Below are 24,536 nucleotides of genomic sequence, written 5' to 3' on the forward strand. Positions count from 1 at the left end.
CTGTTTAGTGTAAAAAACTGTTAATAATATCAGACATAAACTATAAATAACCTAATTATAGAACACCAGAAACTTTCTTTAAAATGTTATTTAAAAGGGGCGCTAGGGTGGCTAAGTTCTTAAGTGTTCAACTCTTGATTTCGGCTCAGGTCATGATCTCAGGGTTGTGGGACGGAGCCCCGAGTCAGGCTCCATGCTCAGCAGGAGGACCACCCCCCCACCCCGCCCCTCACCTGTGTGCAGGCACACACTCTCTCTTTCGCTCTCTAAAATAAATCTTTAAAATAAAATGTTTTTTAAAGACAATGATTCTCTCTGGATAAACGGATACCAAATGAGTTTGTAATTCTTGAAAACCAGAAGGATAAAACAGCACAGTCACATACCAAAATAACCACAGTGAAGATTTGATCCTTTGTAGTCTCAACTTTCTGATTTAGAGATTTTTTTTTTTACTGGCTTATCTAGTGCATAACACTAATTAGCAAGGGCTGCTGGTCCCAGCCTGGTTGCACTCCCCGAAAGCAGCACTAAGCACATAGCTAGGCCCGGCCCCAGCACCCAGCAGGATGGGGGAGGCCGCGGGGGGTTAAAAGCAAATCAAGAGATTGTTCTTCCTAGCCCAGAAAAAAAAAATCCTTCTATTCTTAAGGGCCTTGAGATTCCACAAAGTGCTTTAGAGAGCTTCCAGGACCTAATGCAAACTACAGAGCTGAGACTATTAACCAAGGCGTATCAAGATCTCACGGCCACTCTGGCAGAAACGGACAAGGTGGAAGCGTCATCAGCCAGCGGCATTTAGAAGCAAAGTCAGGCTCGGAGTCCAAGCCTCGGTCGCTGCCCAACTTGGTGACTGAGCAAATCATTTAATGTCTCTAAGGCCCTGATATGAAATGAGAAAGTGTTGACCTTGCTGAGGGGAAGGAATAGGGTCATGAATACAAAGGATCTGTATTCCCGAGGACTAAGTGATGACAGACGGCAGCACCGTTCTTACAGAAACTCGGACGACAGGCAAGCACAGAGACCCGTGCCGGAAAGCTGGAGTGAGCGGACTTTTCTCAGATCTTGTTTGGTTGGCTGGGCCAAGGGGAGAGGCAACCAGAGGGAGGCTACTGTAGGTGTTTTTTTAGTGAGAAAGCATCAAAGCAAAATTAGGCAACTGAAAAGCCGGTACTGGTGTCTGGCGGGGAGGAACAAGCCAGAACAAATGAGATCGTCAAGAGCAAGGCCAGAGAGTGGGGATTATCGAGATGAGAAGAGCAGCAAAGGAACAAGATGTAGCAGCCACGCCAGGAAGAGAGCGAGGACCCTTTGCTGTCATGGAAGCTGGAGGGAAGGCCAAAGTCACTCTGCCCTACGTGGAGAGAACTTTAAAAAGACCACATCCTTTTAACTCAGAAAGTCTGCCCACTGGACTCTCTCTTTCTTTTGTGGGGGGGAGGAGTAGTGGGAGCGAGAATCTTAAGCAGGCTCCTTGCCCAGTATGGAGCCCGACATGGAGCTTGATCTCACGACCGAGATTGTGACTTGAGCCGAAATCAGAGTCAGATGTTTAACCAACTGAGCCGAGGCACCCACTCACTGGAATCTCTTAAGTGAGTAAGGATGCAGAAAAAAGAGATTTTTATGTAAGAATTATCTATATTCCAAATGTTATTATATTACTGCAATCTAATTAGGAACAATATAAACGTCCCCAAAGGGCAACGGTCAAGTAAACCACGACTGAACACTGTACGGCCATTAGAAGTGTTTTTGAACTTCGAGAAATCTAGTATCATGCAGAGTGAAAGGGCATGGTAAATTACACGTATGGGATGACCACAATTTTGTTAAGTAACAGAAAAAGAAGGAAGGGAAACACACGGAAATGTGTTCACACCTGCCCTGGCCGGAAGTACGTCCGCGGCACGGCACCCACTAGCGCGTCCCCGAGAAGCACACCGGCCGGGGCTGCCGCTCACGCACGCACACCTCCTCTGCACGCCTCCGCGCGCCCGCCCCGAACACGGGCGCTCCGGCGGCAGAGCGCGCTCCAGGCGGGGAGCTGCGTGTGCTTCTCTGGGGGCCGGTCGGCACAAACCCGTTCGGTGCCTCGGCTGTGTGAGCGGAAGCGCGCCGAAGCCCCGAGCCAGTGTCCCACCGGGCCACAGCAGACGCACCTTCTCCGAGGCAGTGGCGAGCTTGGTTCCGCTGGAGTCAAACGCCAGCGCTGCCAAAGGACTGTCGTGAGCCGGGATCATATTCGCAGCTCTCTGGAAGGCAAAACCAATGTGACGCGGCCGCCACGCGGCGAGACCGCACCCCACGCCGCCCCTGGTCATCAGGCTGAAGTGCCAAGTGGCTGTGACTAAAACCCCAACCCGGTCAATACGAGAACCACATGCGCCGGAATTACTGGGGGAGGGGCCCGAGGAAAGGCTGCTCGGAACCTTCCAGAAAGCCAAGCCCTGGATCCATGAAGTCTTTGGCGCTCTCTCCATTCCTCCAAGCAGCCACACTGCCGGGAGGTCCGCGCCGTGGCAGCACGGGCAGAAATCTGCAGGCAGGGGTCGCCCAGGCCTGCTCTGTCATTAAGAAGGCGGCAGTGAAACCTGCCCTGCCGAGCCAAGGAAAGGCGGACGCCAACGGCGCCACGTGCTTGTTGCAGAGAGCGGGGACGCTGGCGAGAGGGACCCCGGCACAGAAGGAGCCTCGGAGCCTCACCAAGTTCATAGTGTCGAAGACCTGCACCTCCCCGATGGTGGCACTGCCTGGGTACGCCAAGTAACCATTGTCGTTGTGTATGGACAGTGCACAGAGGCCTGTGGTAACACAAGGAGGCAAACACGGAGAGTTGGGTCCAGAGGGGTTCCCGTTTAGTTGCTACACGCAAGTGAGCATCTGCCCAACAGAGACTGGAGTAAGTAAGGGGGCTCAGACACGGCCCTGGGAGCTGCTGTGCTGGTCTGTTTCAAGTGCCACACCCCCAAACCACCTCCTCAGGGAACAGGAGGGTTATAAAAACAGGCTGAAGGCCATGGTGGGAACTGATCAGCAGCCTCAGAATTGGAAGCTGACGAAACCAATGATTATGTGATCACTAGACCAGCAGCAGAAGGAAGGTAGCTTACTTGGTTTAAGATCAATACTTTCAAAAGCTATCCCGGTGGAACCTACAAGGAGAAAATAGCTAATCTTTAAAAGGTAGAATCAGAAAAGTGGATGTTTTTCCCACAGTGAGCTTACCTGCAGGGTTGGGAGGGGTCTCCCTAATCGTGTGCAGGACTTTCATGTCCCGAATGTTGTGTATATAGAGAGACTCCTCCAGGCATACTATTAGCCGCTAGGGAAGAGAGAAGAAACAGAAAACCAAACATCAAGAGCCAATACGATCCTTGCTCCCATCTTTACTTGATCGGCTCCTGGCCGAAGACGCCCCCGGTTCCTTCCAGCACGCCAGGCAGACTGGACACGTGCGGCCCAGTGGACACTGGCCGTGACCAGGCCGCTTTCCTGCGGCGCCATGTGCCTCATCTACCCACCCAGTAGTGTCCACACCAGCTGTGTCTGCTCCCACAACCACTTCTGCCAACTGTATCAGGCCCTCCAACCACGCGATTGAGTGCACGATTGCGGAAACTGGTAAACTATAGCTAAGAAAGGTACGGTTTGTGTTTTCAGTTTGTCTTTGTTCACCCTCCCCTCATGAAAATCAGAGCAAGTGCCTTGGACGCGTCTGGTAAAGGTCAGTTGCTTCCAAAAACCCATGTTGAATGAAGCATCGCAAGATAAAAATAAAAGCCTAGGGGTTTCTAAAGTCTCAAAACTCACGCTGTGCTCGCGTTATTTGCAGGTGTCTAAGTTCACACTCCACTTTAAAGAGGAATGTACTTGTAGCTGATGCACCAAGGGGATGGTTCATGCAGGAAAGACAACTTGGCATGCGTGCAGAACCACGTTAGTTGGTGCGTGAATGTACACGTGTATATTTTACATTTAAAGAATGTTCGACATGTTATGCCTTATAACTTCCCATTGTAAACATGTCCTTCAGTTCACAGAGCAATCCCAGCAGGCCTCCACCACAACCATCTACCCAGCCAGCACACCGCGGACCACCGCCCACCCCACCCCCGCCCCATCGTGGTGACGTGCATCTCACATCCACCAACTTCGTTAGCTTTCCCCGTATGGAACATGCGCTTGCCACAGAAAAGCTGAAGGATCTTCGGGGCGCTGTTACATTTTGTGGGGAAGCGAAAGCCATGAGGTGCTCTCATGAAATAAACTCAAGGGCTAGCCACCAAGTCCATACTCTGCGCCAGACATTCTTGTGAGTTTGGGGAACATAAAAAAGAAGGAGTAAGTCTTTCATCTTAAAAGTAAAGTTTAGGGGCGCCTGGGTGGCTCAGTCGTTAGGCGTCTGCCTTCGACTCAGGTCATGATCCCAGGGTCCTGGGATCGAGCCTCACATCGGGCTCCCTGCTCCGCGGGAAGCCTGCTTCTCCCTCTCCCGCTCCCCCTGCTTGTGTTCCCTCTCTCGCTGTCTCTCTCTGTCAAATAAATAAATAAAATCTTAAAAAAAAAAGATCATCTTATGAAAAAAAAAAAGTAAAGTTTAAAAGAGAAATAAGAAGAAAACAGGAAAATGATGCCAGCAGACTTTTTCAAAGTAACACCTATAAAAGCGAGAGAAGGTGAACAAGCCATGACACAGCTCTATGGATGAGCATATGGTATACAGAAAAATGCTACGGTTCGTGTCTCGATGGATGAGGAAAACAGCCTGGCGGAGAGTGAGGGACGGCGTGCTTTGAGCAAACTGTTGAGAAAACAGAGTTGAGTCGGGGAGGTGGTGTGAGGTGAGCGGTGCCGGGGCCAAGGGCTGGGGGACCAGGACTGTCAGCTTTCCTAGACCACTGCAGGAAACTGCGATGGCAGTGACAGCCAAGGGCCACACCGAGCAGTGAGACACGGACAGAGCACCTGGCAGTCTGGGTCGAGTGTCACTCACCTGCCTGTTCAGCTTCACAGCCAGGATGGTATTCGAGTAGCTGTAGTTACAGATCTCGGTTCCTTTCTTAAAGTGGCAAACTTTGAGCTTCCTAGGAGCTTTGAGGCTAACGATGGCCACTAAGCTGCTTGAAAACAATCTTTCTACAATGCACACATCTTCAGTATCAGCTGAAAGCAAGAAAAAACATATGTATGTATTCACGTCAACAGGTGCAATCCGGTCACACACACAAATGCATTTCAAGTAAACACACACGTCCAGCAGAGCACCACGGGCTTACACAGTGATTGCCTGCTGATGGGACCGGGCTGTGGGGATGGTCCCAGAACACGGCAGTGTGGAAGTCAGCTTGTGGGCAGACAGACTGGGGCTACACTCACCGCTTACGAGCCGCGGACAGACTGCTCACCGGGTCTCCCTGCTCCCCCTCCTCATTCCTCTCTCACATCATCCTGCTCACTGGGAGGCTCCTTATACACACCCTGGAATGTGAGCTCCATGAGGAATGAGGCCTCATTTCCCTGCCGGCACCTGAGGTCCTGGCCCTTTCCTGCCAAATCACAGGCCTCAGGTAATCTCTACATGACTTGATCTTTCCACGTCTTGTCTTCCTCATACGTAAAATGGGGATCACAGTTCCTCTCTCCTCTCCGTTATTGTTAAGAGGGGTTGCAGATACTGGCCCATATAGCCAGCACTCTACACCCGTTACCTCCCTGCTCCCCACTTCAAGTGGGGACACCCCTATTCATAGGATGGCGAGTTAAAAACGAGAGCACACAGCATCCTGCACAGAAATAACAGATAGAACAGACCCTCCATAGATGTTACCTCACACCCACCCCACCTCCAGTAAATGCCACACGTCCCCAATCTTTATTTCTGCCCTTGTTTTAGTAGTAAATACCTGGTAAGTTCAGATCTAGAAGCAAAGAGAAGACTGGACTGTAGAAACATCACAGAGGCAACAATCCACGTTACTTCCGCACGCGGCCTGTCTCTGCCATCGGAAGTACAGCTGTGCCAGGTGTTTTCACGCACACACCCGTTCCTCAACCCAACAGTGACCTGAGGCCGCACCCAATCTCCCGGGACCGGAGCGGGGCACACAGAACACAGACGACCAGACAGGTCCAGCCCAGGGGACCTGGAAGTTCTGACTATCTGAAGCCCCAGCAACGTGTCCACTGTAAATCAGATGCCCTAACGTGAAAACTCACACAAAAGATACAAAGTTACTCGAAAGGATTCCTTTCCGTTAGCTCTGCTGCTGGATTTAAATGGTGTAACAAAGACACGCTTAAGTTAGGTTAGAAACCCAACTACTAGAGAAAATGAAAGAACAAGCTCCAAGGGACCTTTTATTAAGACAAAACTATTTCTAGGGGCGCCTGTGTGGCTCAGCCGGTTGAGCGCCCGACTCTTGGTTTCGGCTCACGTCATGATCTCAGGGTCCTGGGATCAAGGCCCACACTGGGCTCCGCGCTCAGTGAGGAGTCAGCTTGAGATTCTCCCTCTCCCTCTGCTTGCTCTCTCTCTAAAATAAATAAATCTTTTAAAAGAGAGAAACTCTTTCTAGGAAAATGCCTGGTATCAGTCGTTCCCATGTAGATGTGATGGCCTGCTGTGCTCAGCACGATGAGGTGCTTGCATGCTGGGTGGTAGCCAGAGTCATGTATGTACAAAGTGACCTAATACGTGCCTGTGGGGAAAAACTACAGGATTTTGCTGTTACTTAGAATGGAATAGGCAGTGAAATCAAGGGTCTGATTCACAGTCACTTTTATTTATTTATTTACTTATTTATTTTTATTTTTTTTTAAGATTTTATTTATTTATTTGACAGAGAAAGACAAAGAGAAGGAACACAAGCAGGGGGAATAGGAGAGGGAGAAGCAGGCTTCCCTCTGAGCAGGGAGCCCGATGCGGGGCTCGATCCCAGGACCCTGGGACCATGACCTGAGCCGAAGGCAGCCGCTTAACGACTGAGCCACCCAGGCGCCCCTCACAGTCACTTTTACACAAAACACAAGTTCCCCTTCCCTCAGCAGCAGGCTAACCTTGATGCAAACAGAGCAGGTGCCTGCAGCTCCCAGCCTGGCAGCATCTCAGAAGGCGGCCAGTCCCTTCTAGGACCTGACTCTCGGCTGCGGGGCGGAATCACGGGAGGTCCTGCTGCCACACTCAGGCAGGACATGTGCTCTTTCTTTATTGGGCAGGTCTCTAGCCTTTGCAATGCCGTCTGGCACATGGCAGAGCTCAATCGCCAGGGTGACCAAACTCAGATGAGCCCGATCCGAAGCCAGAAAGTTGATCGTGTGCAGTGAGAATGTCCTTCAGGGCCCAATACTTGCTTTCTCTGACTAGTGCCCCCGGAAACTGGCAGGGACACCACATTACGACCAGAAGCTGCTGGGAGGGCTCCTGGTCGCCACACTTGGCTGGGCGAGGTGGCTGGCCGTTTAGGCCCAGGAGCCGAGGGCACTTCCTCCATCCCTGTCCCAGGTCTCCCTCTTCAGGATTTAATGACTGTTGGGATGCTCTTAATCAATCACTTTCTCTGCTTCTCATTCTGGCAGTTATCACATTACCACTGGGCAATCAGTGGTGTCCCTGGCCAGGGCAGGCTGAACCCCAGGTCTGGCACCGCCTGGCCCCAGAGTAGCTGGTTATCAGTTTGTTGGATGATTGAAAATAGACCTAGGATTAGATTCTGGGTTACTTCCCAAACCTTTCAAAATACGATTGAACAAAACACAATAATCTCTTGACTAAGGTCCCATCTAAAGAGTGGGCTAATGCTACCCACGATATTTGTGCCAATGGTGAAGGAGTACCACGCTCTCGGGTGGCAAAGTCCAAGTGTGCTCGTTCTAGCATGAGCACTGGGCAAGCGCCGCAGTGCCACGGTCCTCAGCACGTCGGGGGTGTGACGGGGACCAAGAGAGGCAGGCCCCTCGTGGGAATCAGACTGCAGTCCTGACTCTCCTGTTCACTAGCTTCAAGACCCGGTACCCATTTCCTCAGTGGTGAAACAAGAGCTGGAGCCTCAGCGTTATTCACGGTGGGACTGGGAGACAGTGAAGAGAAGCTGGCCTATGGGACACTGATTTCTTATAAAGTATTTAAATTCACTGCCCTCTAAGTTAAATCAGTGGTGAAAACAACTTATTCCCAAATACAGTCGATCCTCATTATTCAGATTCTCTATCTGCAAATTTGCCTGGTTGCTAAAGTGTATTTGTAACGCCCAAATTAGTACTTGTGGTGCTTCTACAGTCTTCCGTGCACACTCACAAAGCGGCAAAAAAATGTTGAGGTGCCGGACGTATACGTTCCCAGCTGAAGCCGGACAGGGTGGTACACTCTGCTTTCTTGTTCAGCTCATCCTGTGAACAACTGTCCTTGCGTGGTCTATTCTGGGCTTTCGGTCAGTGACTTCGCAGTTAACACGGCCCCAGCCACAGCGCCGTCTGCTGCTCCCAAGGGCAAGAAGCTGCGATGTGCCTCCCGGAGAGTCACGTGCATCAGATAAGCTTTGTTTAGCATGAGTTACAGCGTTGCTGCCATGAGTTCGTTGTCAATAAATCAACAATATGTATTCACATAAGATGCCTTTAAATAGAAACACATAAAACGAGCTCATGTATTCATCACTTGATGAAAACACCGTTGACCAGAGGCTCACAGGAACCCTGGGAGCAACTCTTCAGTATTCGCTAGTTGAGAGTTCACGGCGACTGGACAGAACGGGACTGCCAGGAACAATGAGAACTGTCTTTTTCTTCAAAGAATGGATTCGTACTCCTCTGTCGGACACAACCTCACTTACTTCCTTCAGCCACCGAACACAGACAATTAGGTGCTGCCCACGAGCTCCAGGCACAAGGAGGGAGCGGTGAATAAGAGCATGGCGCTGAGGCCAGGGACAGAAGAGAACCAGGCCCAGGGCCCTGGGTGGCACCGAAACAGCTCAAGGTCCGGCAGAGGAGGAGGAAAGCCGGCAACGGAGACTGAGCGAGAGAGGACGGCCAGGCCCCTGTGACCCCGAAGCCGACGGAAGATGGTGTGGTAAAGAACAGCAACTTGTGCCCAGAGCGGCTGCGTCGTGGCGCGGGCACCGAAGCTACAGACGCGGATGTTAGCGGGTGACCCTGACAAATCTTGATGGAGAGGTGGAGGCAGAAGGAACTGTGAAAGACGGGGAGGAAGTGGAGAACAACCCTGGCAGCCGGCAGAAGCCGCGTTACGAAGAAGAGGTGAAGAAGCATGGGGAGGGCCGGCAGCCCTTGCACTGCTCACACGTACCGTGTGTCCGGTTAAGGCGGGTGTCTGTTTTCACACACACGAGCTAGCACACGTTAATGGAGCGACTGAAGACAGGACAGGTTATGAAAGAATGAACTATGCAGAAACTGGAAGGTGGACCGCAACTTAATACAGGTCCCATACGACAACCCCACAGCTAACATCACACTCGATGGTCAACAACTGAAAGCTTTCTCCTCTAAGATCAGGAACAAGACACTTTTATCCACCACAGCGTTGGAAGTGCTGGTCACAGCCACGGGAAAGAAAAAGAAGCAAAAGGAGGCAAGAATATCCAATGGGGAAAAGATCTCTTCAACAAATGGTGCTGGGAGACCTGGACAGCCACATGCAGAAGAATGAGACCGGGCCACTTTCTCACACCACACACAAAATAGATCCCAAATGGATCGAAGGCTGAAACCATAAAACTCCTCAGAGAAAACCTCTTTGACCTCAACCTTGGCAACATTTTTCTACATGTGTCTCCTCAGGGAAGGGACAGCACTGAGATAAAAAGCTGCTGAACAGTGAGGGACACCAACAAAACAGAAAGACAACCTACGGAACAGGAGAAGGTGCGTGCAAATGCTGTATCTGATAAGGGGTCAGTATCCAAAATATATAAAAAAACTTACTTGGCTCAACCAAATAATCTGATTTAAAGCTGGGTAAAGGACCTGAATAAACATAGTCTCAAAGAAGACATGCAGATGGCCAACAGACAAATAAGACGCTCAACGTCACGAATCATTAGTGAAATGCAAATTAAAACCACAATGAGATACCGCCTCACACGAGTCAGAATGGCTATCCTCAAAAAGAAATAACAAATGTTGGCGAGGATGTGGGGAAAAGGGAGCCCTGGTGCACTGCTGGTGGGAATGTAAATTGGTGCAGCCACTGTAGAAAATAGCACGGAAGCTCCTCGAAAAATTAAAAATGGAAACACCATACGATCCAGGAATTCTACCACTGGGTATTTACCCAAAGAAAATGAAACACTACTTCGAAAAGATGTATGCATCCCTACATTTACTGTAGCATTATTTACAACAGCCAAGATCTGGAAGCAACCCAAGTGTTCACCGATGAGTGAATGGATAAAGAAGACGTGGTACACACATACACGGGAATAGTATTCAGCCATGGAAGAAGAGTGAGCTCTTGCCATCTGCAACAACAGGGATGCACCTTAAAGGGTATTCTACCAGAGACGAATACCATGTGGTTTTCCTTACATGTGGAACCTAAAACCAAAAAAAAAAAAGCCACCCCAGAAACAGACTCATAAATACAGAGAACAAAGTGGTGGCTGACAGAGGGAAGGGAGCTGGAAGGACGGGCAAGAATGGGTGGCGGGGAGTAGGAGAAGCTCTCGTTATGGAGTAAGTCACAGCGCAGGGAACAGTGGGTGGTGGCGCAATCGCGCTGGACGGTGACAGATGGTGGCTGCACTTGGGGTGAGCACAGCATGCCATGAGAGTTGTGGAATCACTACGTTGTACACCTGAAACTAACGGAACGTTGTGTGTTAACCATCGTTCAGTTAAAAAAAAAAAAGGTACGTAGGTAGGTAGATAAAAAGATAGATAGATGCAAACCACTGTCCATCCTGCCACACGAGTGGCAGTTTTTTCCCTAGTGCGGAGAGAAAAATCTGTCCCGGTTTTCCAGTAGACTGCCTGATGTAATCTCCCTGGGATCTGAAAAGAGCTCAATCAACCTCATGCAGAGCCATGCCAGTCATGGGATTCTAACAAAAATGGTCCTCATGCCTCTCCATGTGACCAAGTGTTTTCTAGAAGGCCTTAAAACAGGGGGAGGGGGCACATCCACATTGGAAAGGAAGAAGTAAAACTATCACTCTTTACTGATCACATGATACTACAATACGTAAAACCCTAAAGACTCCACCAAAAACCTATCAGAACTTATAAATGAATTCAGTAATCACAAATGACAAAATTAACATATAGAAATCAGTCGTGTTTCTACACACTAATAATGAGCTATCAGAAAAAGAAATTAAGAAAATAATCCCGTTTACAATTGCATTAAGAGAATATCAAAATACCTGGGAATAAATTTAACCAAGGTGGTGAAAGACATGTACTCTGAAAATTACAAGACACAATGACAGAAACTGGAAAAGACACAAATAAATGGAAAGATATTCCAGGTTCACAGATTGGAAGAATTAATATTGTTAAAATGCTCATACCACCCAACGCAATCTAGAGATTCAACACAATCCCTATCAAAATACCAAAGGCATTTTCACAGAATTAGAAAAAAGAATCCTAAAATTTGTATGGAACCACAAAAGATTCCAAATAGCCAAAGCAATCTTCAGAAAGAACAACTAGTTGGAATTATACTCTCTGATTTCAAACTACACTATGAAACTACAGGAACCAAAACAGTATGGTCCTGGCGCAAAACAGACACAGAGACCAACAGAACAGAGAGCCCAGAAAAAACCTCACACACACAAGGTCAACCGATCTACGTCAAAGGAGGCAAGAATATACAATGGGGAAAAGACGGTCTCTTCGAAACATGGTGCTGGGAAAACTGGACCACTTTCTCACACCATACACAAAAAAATTAAAAATGGACTAAAGACCTAAATGTGAGACCTGAAGCCATGAAACTCCCAGAAGACACCACAGGCAGTAGCTCTTTGACACTGGTTTTAGCAACATTTTTCTGGACCAGTCTCCTCAGGCAAGGGAAACAAAAGTCAAAATAAACAAATGGGATTATATGAAACTAAAATGCTTTTGCACAGCAAAGGAAACCATCAGCAAAATGAAAAGGCTACATACTAAATGGGAGAAGATATTTGCAGATCATATATTAGATAACAAGTTAATATGCAAAATATATTTTTTAAAAAACTTATACAACTCAACACCAAAAACCCAAATACCCCAATTAAAAAATGGGCGGGGGACTAGGATAGACATTTTTCCAAAGACATACAGATGGCCAACAGGAACATGAAAAGACGCTCAACATGACTAATCATCACACTATGACAAGTGTTGGCAAGGGTGTGGAAAAAAGGGAACCTTCGTACACTGCTGGTGGGAATGTAAATCAGTGCATCCACTATGGAAAGTAGGGAGGTTCCTGAAAAAATAATAGAACTACCAGGGGCACCTTAGTGGCTCAGTCGGTTAAGCATCTGACTCTCGATTTTGGCTAGGTCATGATCTCAGGGTCAGGGGATCGAGCCCCTAGTCTGACTCGTGCTCAGCGAGAGTCTTGAGATTCTTTCTCTCCCTCTCCCTCTGTTCCCCCCGCTATCTGTAAATAAATAAATAAAATTTTAAAAAACCCACAAGGAGGTATCACTAAAAAAACATCAAAATGGCTAAAATTAAAAAGATTAGTAACACCAAACATTGATGAGGATGCAGGGCCAGGCTCTCATACAGCACTGGTGGGAATACAAAATGGGATAGCCTCTTAGAGGAGAGTCCAGAAGTTTCTCATAAAACAGAACACACTTTGCACTCCTAGATATTTACTTAAGGTAAATGAAAACACGTTCACAGAGACATTTGTACAAGAATGTTCATAACAACTATATTCATGACAGCTAAAAATGGAAAAAGTGCAGATGTTCGTCAATAGAAGGATGGACAAACTCATGTATTTATATAGTGGGCAACTGAGACATGCAAGAATGTGGGTAAACCTCAGAAACACTATGCTGAGTGAAAGAAATCTTACCAGAAGAGTACATGCTGCATTTACATGATGTTCTATTACAGGCAAAACTAATCTACAGCAGGAAATACCCAGAACGCTCCTTGCCTCTTAGAAGGTGAACGGGAGCTGGAATTGATGGGGGGGGGGGGTAGGAGGGAACTTTCTGGGGTGATGGTAAACCCTGATAGGAGATGCAGGATTTGTCAAAACACAAAATGTCTACTCAAGATTTATACATTCCATTGTATGTCAATATCACCTCAAAATAAACAAACGCACCCTGAACTCTCCTGAGTAACATTTATGGCCAAGTATTCAAGGAAGTACGCACTGATGCAGCATTCCCCGGGACACGCACACAAAGGATGGCTCGGCGGACGGACGGATGTGTGACAGGATGACTAGTAAAGTGTTAACAGCAGACCCTAAGGTGGACATATGGGGGCACTGCAAAGTGCTTTCAACTTCTCTGTGTTTGAAAATGTCCATTAACAAAATGGTGGGAAGAGGACAGGATATGTTATTCATCTGCTTAAATCCAAGTGTAGAGAAAGTGAACAACTAGTGGGTTGGGGTGTTGGCTTATTTTTTTCTACCAACTACAAATCTGAAAAAATTTTTGAAATTTTAATAGAGAAAAAAATGCGGATGTGATTTTAGAATTTTTTTAAATGGGGGGATGTTGGAGGCCATAAAGCCATTTTTAACTGCAAATACTCACAAAAGAGAACAGTATAATGAACCTCCTATATCCATCACTTTGAACAAATTTATCTCTGCCATTTAGCTTCAACTATGTTTTTTTTTTTTTTTTGAAGTTTCAAAGAGACTCATTATTATCTTTTTTTTTTTTTTAAGATTTTATTTGTTTATTTGACAGAGACACAGCGAGAGAGGGAACACAAGCAGGGGGAGTGGGAGAGGGAGAAGCAGGCTTCCCACGGAGCAGGGAGCCCGATGAGGGGCTCGATCCCTGGACCCTGGGATCATGACCTGAGCCGAAGGCAGACGCTTAATGACTGAGCCGCCCAGGTGCCCCACAGTAGCGTATTCTAATTACATGTATTATAGTAATCCCAATCTTTTGTATATAATTTTTTTAAAGATTTTATTTGTCAGAGAGAGAGGGAGAGAGGGAACACAAGCAGGGGGAGTGGGAGAGGGAGAAGCAGGCTTCCCGCCGAGCAGGGAGCCCGGTGCGGGGCTTGATCCCAGGACTCTGGGATCATGACCTGAGCTGAAGGCAGACGCTTAACGACTGAGCCACCCAGGCACCCCGAGGCTCATTATTATCTTGACATTTCATCCCTAAATACTTCAGTAGGCCCCTCTAAATAACTAAGGACATGGGAAAACCATTTTTTCCAGCCTATGAATACAAATGAAAGATCTCATAACATCAAAATAAATTCCGGGTGGATTGAGTATTTAATGTAAAATACGATACCGAAGAACTGAAGACGCCATGGGAGAATGTTTTACACACCCCTGAAATAGGAAACGCCCTTCTGGTACTCCAAAAAGCATGGAAGCCTTCGGAGAGCAGACAAATACATCTGAATAGACAAAAACTCAAGACTTCAACCCGGCAAAAAGACCATAAACAAGGTCAAAAAGCAAACAATCCAGGAGAAATATTTGCAACTCACAACAAATGGCTAATTTGCTTTAAATCAAATTTATTATTTATTTATTTTATTATCAGACAAATAGTCCAATAGAAAAGGAGGCAAAGGAACAGTTAAAAAACAAGAAAGAAGCAGTTAAAAAAAAAAAAAGCAGGGCGCCTGGGTGGCTCAGTTGGTTAAGAGACTGCCTTCGGCTCAGGTCATGATCCTGGAGTCCCGGGATCGAGTCCCGCATCGGGCTCCCTGCTCGGCGGGGAGTCTGCTTCTCCCTCTGACCCTCCTCCCTCTCATGCTCTCTGTCTCTCATTCTCTCTGTCTCAAATAAATAAATAAAATCTTTAAAAAAAAAAAAAAAAAGCAAATGACCACATGAGAAAAAGAGTTCCATTTCAGGTATGATTTAAAAAATGTAAAGGCAAATAAATGTACTTTTTATCTCAGACTCATAATATTAAATGTTTGCTAACGCCTAGTGTTGTAGTACATGAGAATACAGGCACTCAGACCCTGTTAATAAGAACCTTTTTAAGGGCAACTTGACAGCATCTATCCATTTACACGTTTTCCTGTTGATTCCGTCTATACAGATGGGCCAAAGGAAGATCTCACCCAGCAATTCCACTCCGACAGGCGTCTCTCTCCTCAAGAGACATGAAAACACACGTCCACACAAATGCTCACAGCAGCACCATTTACAACAGCCCCAAAGGAGAAACCACCCGAATGTCCCTCAACAAAATGTGGTGTGTCCGAGGAAGGGGATATTACTGAGCAATAAAAGAAATGAAGTGCTGAGACACGCTCCCACGTGGATGAACCCTGAAAACACTCAAAGTGAAGAAGCCAGTCACATCTGATTCCATTTATCTGAGCCGCCCAGAGCGGCCGATGCGCAGGGGCAGAAAGCAGATAGGGCTGCAAGGGAGGTGGCCCGTGGCTACTGAGGGACTCAGGGCTTCTTTTGGGGATAAACAGGTCTACAAATTAGATTATGGTATGTTGTACAACTTAGGAAATATATTAAAACCCGCTGACTTGTACACTTTAAACCAGTGATTTTTACAGCATATAAATTACATCTCAAAAAAGCTGTTGAACTGTGCAGACTATCGCAGAACTGGAATTCTGGCCAATGTGTTAAGATATGAGGTAAGAAGTGTAGGGCGGCAGGGGCGGAGGGTGGACGCAAGTTGTCGGGCGGAGCCTCCTGGCAGGGGCAGACTGGGGGGGGGGGGGGGTCTTCTTGGAGACCCCGACGCCCCGAGGCCTAGAACTCTCCCGCGGGCTTTGGGGTCTCTGAAACCACCACAGGTCTCATCAGACTTCCAAAGGAGCCAGGAACCAGGAAAAGGCCAAGGCCCTCGTGTAAAGGGCAGATGAATCGGGTGACCCTGCAGCTAACCTGTTTCTGTCACCACTTGGGAAGCGGTTAACAACACATGAGGACCGGCTGCAGAGCGCCTTTCTGTCCAGCACCAAGTGCCTCCACCATTTCAGGAGCACCCCTTCATAACGCGACCTATCTCCGCGCTATCGGTGGTTTAGGCCTGTTAATTTTCTACTGCAGGATTTCAAGGAGCTCTTTAACATTCTTACACGACACCTCACTCCCAAGAGCACCCCTGCACACGTAAACATGCGCGGTCACTTCCCACTAAACCCAGGCACACCCAGCGTGGCCCTCCCACGAAACAATGGTGCACGAGACATCAGGCCAGTAACCCAAGGGCCCCGCCACCCAATGAAAGCAGGAGAAAGAAGGCTAAACGTCTGGGATTATTCAAGGTGGCCTGTCACGGAGGCTCGGGCCCCACTAAACACTCACTCGACCCACCCCTGAGGAAGTCTGAACATAAACCTCAGTGACCTCAAGTGTCACTCAAAGCTTGGCCTTCAAGGCCCATTCTAGGAGGCCCGGCCAGTTTCCGACAAATGTTCTTCCCAGAGATTACCTATCCAAAACTTTATTTAAGAAACGAATTACTTGATTTAAAAAAGAATGCTGTTTTGCTTCTGCGGGTGCTGCTCAGAGCTGACAAGGACAAAACTTCTAGAGCGCTGAGGGAAGAAACCAGGAAGTAAGAGACAGGACACACATCCAAGGAGGCGCGTCTGCCGGTTGCCCGCAGCTCTACAGAGAGGCAAGAGCCTGATCTTCCTCACAACGGATTCAGGCAGAGAAAGGCCACTGGATTTCTCCCCCCAAGGTCCAAAACCACATAGCTCACGGAAATGAAGAGTCCAACCAGGGCTGTCTGTCAAATCAGAACAATCTCAAAAGCACCATTTCTCAGACCTTCAGATGCAGATGACAGCCTGCAGGGTCGACGACGGCGGGTTTTCAGGTGAAAGGTGCTCTAGGTCTGTGGAGACGCTGCTGTTGACAAAGCAGGCGCCGGTCCCCTTTGCGCAGGTAAGAACAGTCTGCTCTGCTCGATTTCGGAACTGAACGCTTCCTGAGCTATGTTTTCCTAGCTCAGACACTTAGAAATGCAAACATAAACAATGTAGAATGTGAAAAAGCCAACTTTTCCTCCCAACTTACGGGATATTTTACAAATAACATCTCTACACCCTTTATTTTGTCTAAGGGGGTAGGATTTCATTGCAGTAACATTTCAGGGAAGGGAGATCACACGTTTGCACATTATGTATCTCCACACACAAAGGACAGAGCGAGAGAGTGACAGGACAAAAGGGCGCACACACAAAGGCAAAGCATACATGGGAGTTCCTGCAACTTGGGAGATTACAATATAGATGGGAAAAAAATCTTCCACTATTTTTGGGCGAAGGGTTTTTTTTGTTTAAATAACCAAGAGAAGAACAAGCAGTTGTTCATCTTGTTCTTCCCAAGACCAGTTCTGGCTCATTCTTTCCGTAACAGCAACAGTGACCGAGAGCGAAAGTCTGAGATTGTGACACGCAGCTGAGATTATGAGCCTGCACCAAATCGCGAGGCATCAAATGTATTCTTTGCTTCTATTTGTAGAAAAATTCCAGAAAACCATCTTGATTCGGTAGCTAATGTGTTTCCAAACGGACATTCTTTGATCTACTCAATAAAAGTGTGTGAGAGAGAGGAGAGCTGGACAAGGTCCCAGAGCAAAAGAATTTCATCGCTTCCAGTTTAAAGTATTAACCCTCAAAAAGTTCTTTGTCGTTTTCATCACCTATTTCTAAGGGTCAAAGTTCACTAAGAAGAGCAAAGAAACCTTCCACCTTACCATGTTGGTCATTAAATACCCATGCTTTTCACAATATTATCAAGACATCACATTTTGTTCCATCAAAAACCTTTAAAAATCGAGGCACCAAAAATCCATAAATAAAGCTCAAGGAACAGATTAGTCACTGAACTGATTCCATCTGAGGAAGAGTAAAGACCAGGCTTTGGTATTCTTACACCCCTTCTCAGCACTGGGTCTCCAAATGGGGGCTGGGGGGGGGTGGTAATTCTGCAGATTTCAGAGCAGATGACCCTGGTCATAACAGCCACACTTTCGTTGCACAATTCAGGGGCTCACTGGGATGTAGAGTTAGTAAACATTTTAGTCATTCATAAAAGCCTGACGGAATCCAGAAATCAGGCTACCCTTCTTTGAAGAAATCCCCTACAGGGAACAATCCTATGTGGAACCATGGGAGTGACCAGTTTGGAGATTTTTCAAAATACTGACAGCCACCTGAGATAAGCAAGCACACGAGTTCACAGCCGTTTTATCACCCAGATCACATCTTCTAGCTACATACTAGAAAAGAGGCTTTTTGAAAAGAAGATTTAGTAAGCATCAGCAGGCCAAGTCTGAGGACAAAAAAGGAGTAAACTCTAAGGCAACCCACAGGAAGTATGAGTCAGAGACACTGATGAGCTCCCTAGGAAGGGCCTGGGTGCTAGCCTTTGGGGCAGCAACAAACAACAGACTTGTGGGGGAAGTCAGACACTCCACTGATGGAGGTGAGGGGTCACCCGGAGGCCTACTGAAGAGAGGAGGCCGAGGCCTGGGAGGGACCCTGGAAAGCCTCTGACCTCCCGGCGGACCACAAGAACTCAATTTCCAGTAACTGGCAGAAGAAATGACATTTTCCCGGACATCTTCATCTTAGGCTAACAGGGGTGGGGATGCAGGGGTGGGAGGTGGTATTTGTGTCTGTGCTTGTCGTCGTGTCCCCAGCCTAACACTGGACACAAATGTAATTCTGTTCTTCGTCTCCCTCCATTTACATGTGAGTGTCATGGGGCCAGGAACGTGGCCGCCACTGCATCTCCACATGCAGAACAGGGCTGGCACACAGCAGGTCCTCGAGACGTGTTCATGGAGTGAACGGAACCAAGAATGAAATGAGAAGCCTGTTCGCTTCTACTCGCCCAATCTTCCCCTTCTTCCGAGATACTGGTAGGTAGAGTAGAATTCCAAAATGAAACACCAAACCATCAAGAAAGGAAAGTTGGCAACACTGGAACACTTGCTCAGAAAGGAGGTACTGATATTGTTAATAAGGAGGAAACCCGACTGCCCACGACCGCATGCTCACATAGCTGAAATGCTAAGTATTCAATCTCTCCCTGAATGCATATTCCAGTGTGACCAATTACAAGAAGTATGCTCTGCATATGGAACTCCTAATTCTCTAACAAGGATTCTTTTTTAAGATTTTATTTATTTGACAGAGAGAGACACAGCGAGAGAGGGAACACAAGCAGGAGGAGTGGGAGAGGGAGAAGCAGGCTTTCAGCCGAGCAGGAAGCCCGATGCGGGGCTCGATCCCAGGACCCTGGGATCATGACCTGAGCCGAAGGCAGATGCTTAACGACTGAGTCACCCAGGCGCCCCTCTCTAACAAGAATTCTTTTTTTTTTTTAAGATTTTATTTATTTATTCATGAGAGATAGAGAGAGAGAGGCAGAGGCAGAGGGAGAAGCAGGCTCCCCACAGAGCAGGGAGCCCGGTGCGGGACTCGATCCCAGGACCCTGGGATCATGACCTGAGCTGAAGGCAGACGCTTAACCGACTGAGCCACCCAGGCGTCCCTCTAACAAGGATTCTTAACTGAGGTCAGGCCATGGGCAGGATTCAGGATTGCTTATTATATATAGAGAAAATATTTACAAACCACATGTCTGACAAAGGACTAGTATCCAGAATATATAAAGAACTCTCAAAACTCAGCATCAAAAAAACTCAAATAATCCAATGAGAATGTGGGCAAAAATGTGGACATTTCACTGAAGAGAATATACACATGGCAAACAAGCACACGGAAAGATACTCAGTATCATTAGCTGTTAAAGAAAAGGAAATCAGAACCACGAGACTGCACTGCTCCTATCTTTCAGGCGACCACAGTGAAAAAGAGCTATAACACCAAATGCCAGCAAAGACAGACAGGAACTTGATCTCTCCTACAATGCCGGTGGGAATATAAAATGGTACAGCCGTCTGGAAGATACTCAGGCAGCTTCTTTAAAGAGAGAGAGAGAGAGAGAGAGAGAGAGGGCACCTGGGTGGCTCAGTCGGTTAGGCGACTGCCTTCGGCTCGGGTCACGATCCTGGAGTCCCGGGATCGAGTCCCGCATCGGGCTCCCTGCTCAGCGGGGAGTCTGCTTCTCCCTCTGACCCTCCCCCCTCTCATGTGCTCTCTCTCTCTCTCTCTCATTCTCGCTCTCAAATAAATAAATAAAATCTTTAAAAAAAAAAAAGAGAGAGAGAGAGAACTGGGGGCACCATATGACCCAGCAATTGTACTCTTATTTATCCCAGAGAGATAAAAACTTATGTCCACCCAAAGCTCTGTTCACAGCAGCTTTATTTTAATAGCCAAAAACTAGAATCAGCCCAGATGCCCTTCACCAGGGGACTGGTAAACTGTGGTCCATCCACACCCATGGAATACTTCTCAGTCATAAAAAGGAACTCCCGACACGCATGCAACAGCATTTTTGAAATGACAAAATTTAAGAAACGGGGGACAGATTCGTGGTTAGCAGGGGTGAGGGTGGGGGGGTGGGAGGGAGACAGGTGTGGTGATAAAAGGACAGCAGGAAGGATCCCACCGTGTCGGAACTGTCCAGCGTCTTGCTTGTGGTGGAAACAGGAACCGCACGGGCGTTAAGACTGTACAGAACTTACAAAACACGTGCGTGTACAAGTGAAACTGGGGCAACCTGAATGGGAGCAATGGGTCCCATCAATGTCGCCCTCCGGGCTCTGACACTATCCTGTGCTTTTGCAAAACGTTACCATTGGGGGAAACTGGGAGAAGGGTATAAGGGATCTGTATTATTTCCAACATCTGCACGTAATCCACAGTCACCTCAGTTTAAAAGAGATCATGTTTTTAAAAACAAAAATAAAGAACAAAGTGTATTACAAGCTCACTTCTATAAAATGAAACCACACACAAAAACAAAAGTATATTTTTATGTGCGTATCTGTTACATGTGTGTAACTACGTGAGTGCATAGGAAACAAGTTATGTATGTAGGAAGAGCCCCAAGCTTTCTAGCATATTCATTCTGGGGAGGAGGGGTCTGTACCTACCATGTAATCAGCAAGCACTACCATACACAGACACACACAAAAGAAAACCAAAGGAACTCAGGTCCAGAATGAAGCAATCTATCCGAACTCACAAGTAAGTGACTGAGCAAGAAGTCAAAACTCACACGACCCTTCCACAATCCCGTATCGTCGCTGACATGTGGGCGACCTGACTGCCATAAAATGACAACAGAAGAAAACAAATCATTCCTACGGGGGCTGTGAGGTTTTCAATTTTCTGGAAGCCCTTTGTAACAGAAACCCAAATGATTTAAATAATGGCATTTAAAGTGGGGAGAAATGACAGCATAATACATACAGCACGGTATCGAGTGTTGGAAAAAAAATCACCCATAAAACAAGTGTTTCTACATGTAAACGTGTAAGTACGCACATGCACAGACCCTGGAGAACACGTACCATCTGTGAGGATCAAGGGGAAAGAAGAGTAGTGGTCAAGGGGTATTGGGGCTTCAATCACAGTGTTAGAATTTGAGAATGCATTCCAATTCAAGTATAATTTGTCTATTTTCTTTTTAAGAAGGGGGAAAAATAAAGCAAACACTTACTGCATTCATAGATCTGTTCCAGCTTATCCACAGAAGAAAGGGAGAAAAATTTATAACCGGACTTACTACCAACAGCTAGGGACCTGCAAAAAAGCCAAATCAGAAATAAGAGCTGATATGTATAGACAGTGATAATGCACAAACTAGCTCCATGTTACCATCATCTCTACCAAAGATTAGCACAAATAATTTCACATAGTTTGTAGCAGGTGAGTGGTGGCTAAGCAGAAAAGGGGAAAGTGGCAGAGCAAGATGCCCCACCTCGCAGCCAGGAAAGGGTGAAGGCCAATAAAATACAGACAATATTTAAAACCTACAAAACCTTAAAGATAAATTTGACAAATAAACGGAAGTAATCGGCTCTAATGACCCCCTCAGAATAAAGTGGGGTTTCTCAGGTGATCTGATCTATGTGAGAGTCCAAAAGCTAAATTAGCCGGCACTCCAAACTTTAAACAAAGACATTTACAGCCTAGTGGATGACGACACCCTTCTGCCTTTCCGCGAGGCCACAGCCATGCAGCTCAATCACCCATGTTACACTCTGGCCGGGCAGTGGGGTGGTAATAAAATGGAGCAAAAAGCTATCTTCGAATCTGTACAGAGCTGACCTACAAAGAAAAGGTGAAGCCACTCACACCCAACTCAGCACCGTGGCGTTTGCTAAGAGGCCTGAAGGGACCTTGCGGGCTCTCCAGGCCCTCAGCACGGGGGCCGTGGGACACGAATGAAGTGTTCCTCATCAGACGATCACTACTCTCTGGAACGTGACTGACCACAGGAAAAAATAGAAGAAAGCACAGCTTTGAGAAACAGAAGATGAGCCAATAAAGCAGGAAGCGTGGGACATGCGAGGAAGCAGCTACTGGGACTGTTGTGGATTCAATGTCTGGGAGGACATGGAAACAAGCGGAGGCAGAAGACAAACCAGAAGACTAGACCAGGAGTATCTGCACACCAGGATAAAAACTAGGGCCCCTCTAATGGTCATTACATCTATTAAAAACTTGAGCTTTCCAACCTCTCTTTCACCCATATGCAGAAGAAATATATTCTAAGAACGGAGCTGCTATAAGCACTATTAAATTTTTAAGCTGTAATTGGTTCATCTTAGATGTATAAACAGAAACAAAACTCTTCCTACCAGCCCCTTTTTGGGGGCAAAAATACTTCACTATACTGAATTAATTATGTCAATGAAGTAATTAGGTACTGTTATCTGTAAATATTTTGAAAAACAATAAATGAGCCAATAAAAATAGAAGAATATCCAGGAAAGCTAAAAATAAGACAAAATCTCAGCAATCTACAACTTTTGGGAAGCTGGTGTTCGGGAAAATGTTTTCCAGATAACTAATGGTTGCTATTTGCTATTTTAAGCACCAATACCTTTCCCCCCGCCATTTCTGATTAGAAAATGAAAAAGTCATTCTTGTATTATATGCTTTCCTGTGTTTCTATCACAAGGGGATGGGAAATTCTTAACATTTTCCTGGACTCCCATCATTAAACTTACCCTACTATTACAATACAGTGACCCTCTCAGACACTAACAAGGAGCTGAGGGTTTTGTGTACTGACCTCAGATGGCCAGACTGTAGTGCTGAGTTTCTAAATACATTTTCCACCTTTTGTTTTGCCGACAGGTGTCACTTCTTTGTGACCCTCCCCCCATCATTAACAGCCCCTCTCCCATTCTAAACTTCTTGTTGACTTAGGAACCAAATTACCAAACTTACTGGCCTTATATAGAAAACAAACTTAGAGAGGGCTTCTTCCATGGGCAAAGTTAATGAGTTTAACTAGTTAACGAGAACCTGGATTTTGATGCTGTGCTCCTAACAGGAGAATCTGTCAAAACTGGGCTTTGGTGATCAAACATCAGAACTTTGATGTTCTTACAGAACATCAAAACCGAAACTGGTTTAGGGTATCAAACAACTTAGCTAGAATTTTAATTGCACGGTTTATAAAACCTCAATCAGCAAGAAATGTAAGCAAAAATATTTATTTTGACAGGTATTATGGTATAATATGAATATATACTTTATCAATAAAAGTAGGTGTTTTTAAAGGGTGGTAACACCAGCAATGAGGTTCATACATCTCTCTTTGAGGATTGATCCTGCTTTTAGTAATTTCTCATGATTTGCCTAACCATACAATGGCAGACATATTAATGGGAGAGGCAGAGTAACAGATAAGTTTGAGATTCCCTTATTAAATAATGTTATTCCCCAATAAATGTTTGTGTAGTTTTTTTTTTAAGGTAACACAGTGAGATCTTTTATTGACAAAAGGAAAACCCAGCTCACTATAATAAAGGACAGATTTACTCAAGCCTACTTCCCTACTATACCGCTGCCTTCCGCTGCGCCTGCTGTCAAAATCCAGAGACCCCGTTATACACCCTGGAGACAAAGTCCAAGTCCTTGGCCAGGATGGGAGAGGGAGTGCTTCTGGAACATGCTTTGGGCCAATCCTCTTCATTTTCATCCCGTCCCCCTTTATTCGACTGCCAGTCCTGAGCCTTCTGGGGATTCTGCAGTTTAAACTAGGCTGGCTCTCTGCTTTCTCCACTAGAGACTCGGGATCCACTTTCCTGTACTCCTTGCTAGTTTCCAAAATGTTGCTGCCAGTGACTCCTTCCTTATTCTCCCTATCCAATGGGTTTCAACCTTTTACAGTATCTTCTGGTATTTTATTGGTTGACAGGAGGGTTTTGGGAGGGGCTAAAACAAACATTTGGGTCTGACCCACCGTC

At 46.6% G+C, this 24,536-nt stretch overlaps 1 protein-coding gene across 8 annotated transcripts in view; it reads right to left on the bottom strand.

Annotated features, from left to right (window-relative positions):
* WIPI2 (WD repeat domain, phosphoinositide interacting 2) overlaps positions 1–24,536 on the bottom strand; it is a 36,802-nt gene that overhangs the window by 8,668 nt on the left and 3,598 nt on the right. For 7 of the 8 annotated variants that reach the window (XR_010412049.1, XR_010412048.1, XM_064593356.1 and 4 more), the window contains exons 2-6: positions 21,773–21,855; positions 5,000–5,169; positions 3,232–3,328; positions 2,710–2,807; positions 2,166–2,258 (exon numbers count right to left, since the gene is read on the bottom strand). Coding sequence is in view for 6 of the 8 variants with exons in the window: in XM_064593356.1 (XP_064449426.1) it covers positions 2,166–2,258; positions 2,710–2,807; positions 3,232–3,328; positions 5,000–5,169; positions 21,773–21,855 (541 nt within the window). In the remaining 2 variants the exon portion in view is untranslated. The remainder of the gene's footprint in view (positions 1–2,165; positions 2,259–2,709; positions 2,808–3,231; positions 3,329–4,999; positions 5,170–21,772; positions 21,856–24,536) is intronic. The other variant, XM_064593358.1, reaches the window with a different exon arrangement.

The sequence above is a fragment of the Mirounga angustirostris genome, unplaced genomic scaffold (assembly GCF_029215605.1).
Source record: "Mirounga angustirostris isolate CCGP_5_RB_7025 unplaced genomic scaffold, mMirAng1.0.hap1 SCAF_5, whole genome shotgun sequence".
Classification (NCBI taxonomy): Eukaryota; Metazoa; Chordata; class Mammalia; order Carnivora; family Phocidae; genus Mirounga; species Mirounga angustirostris.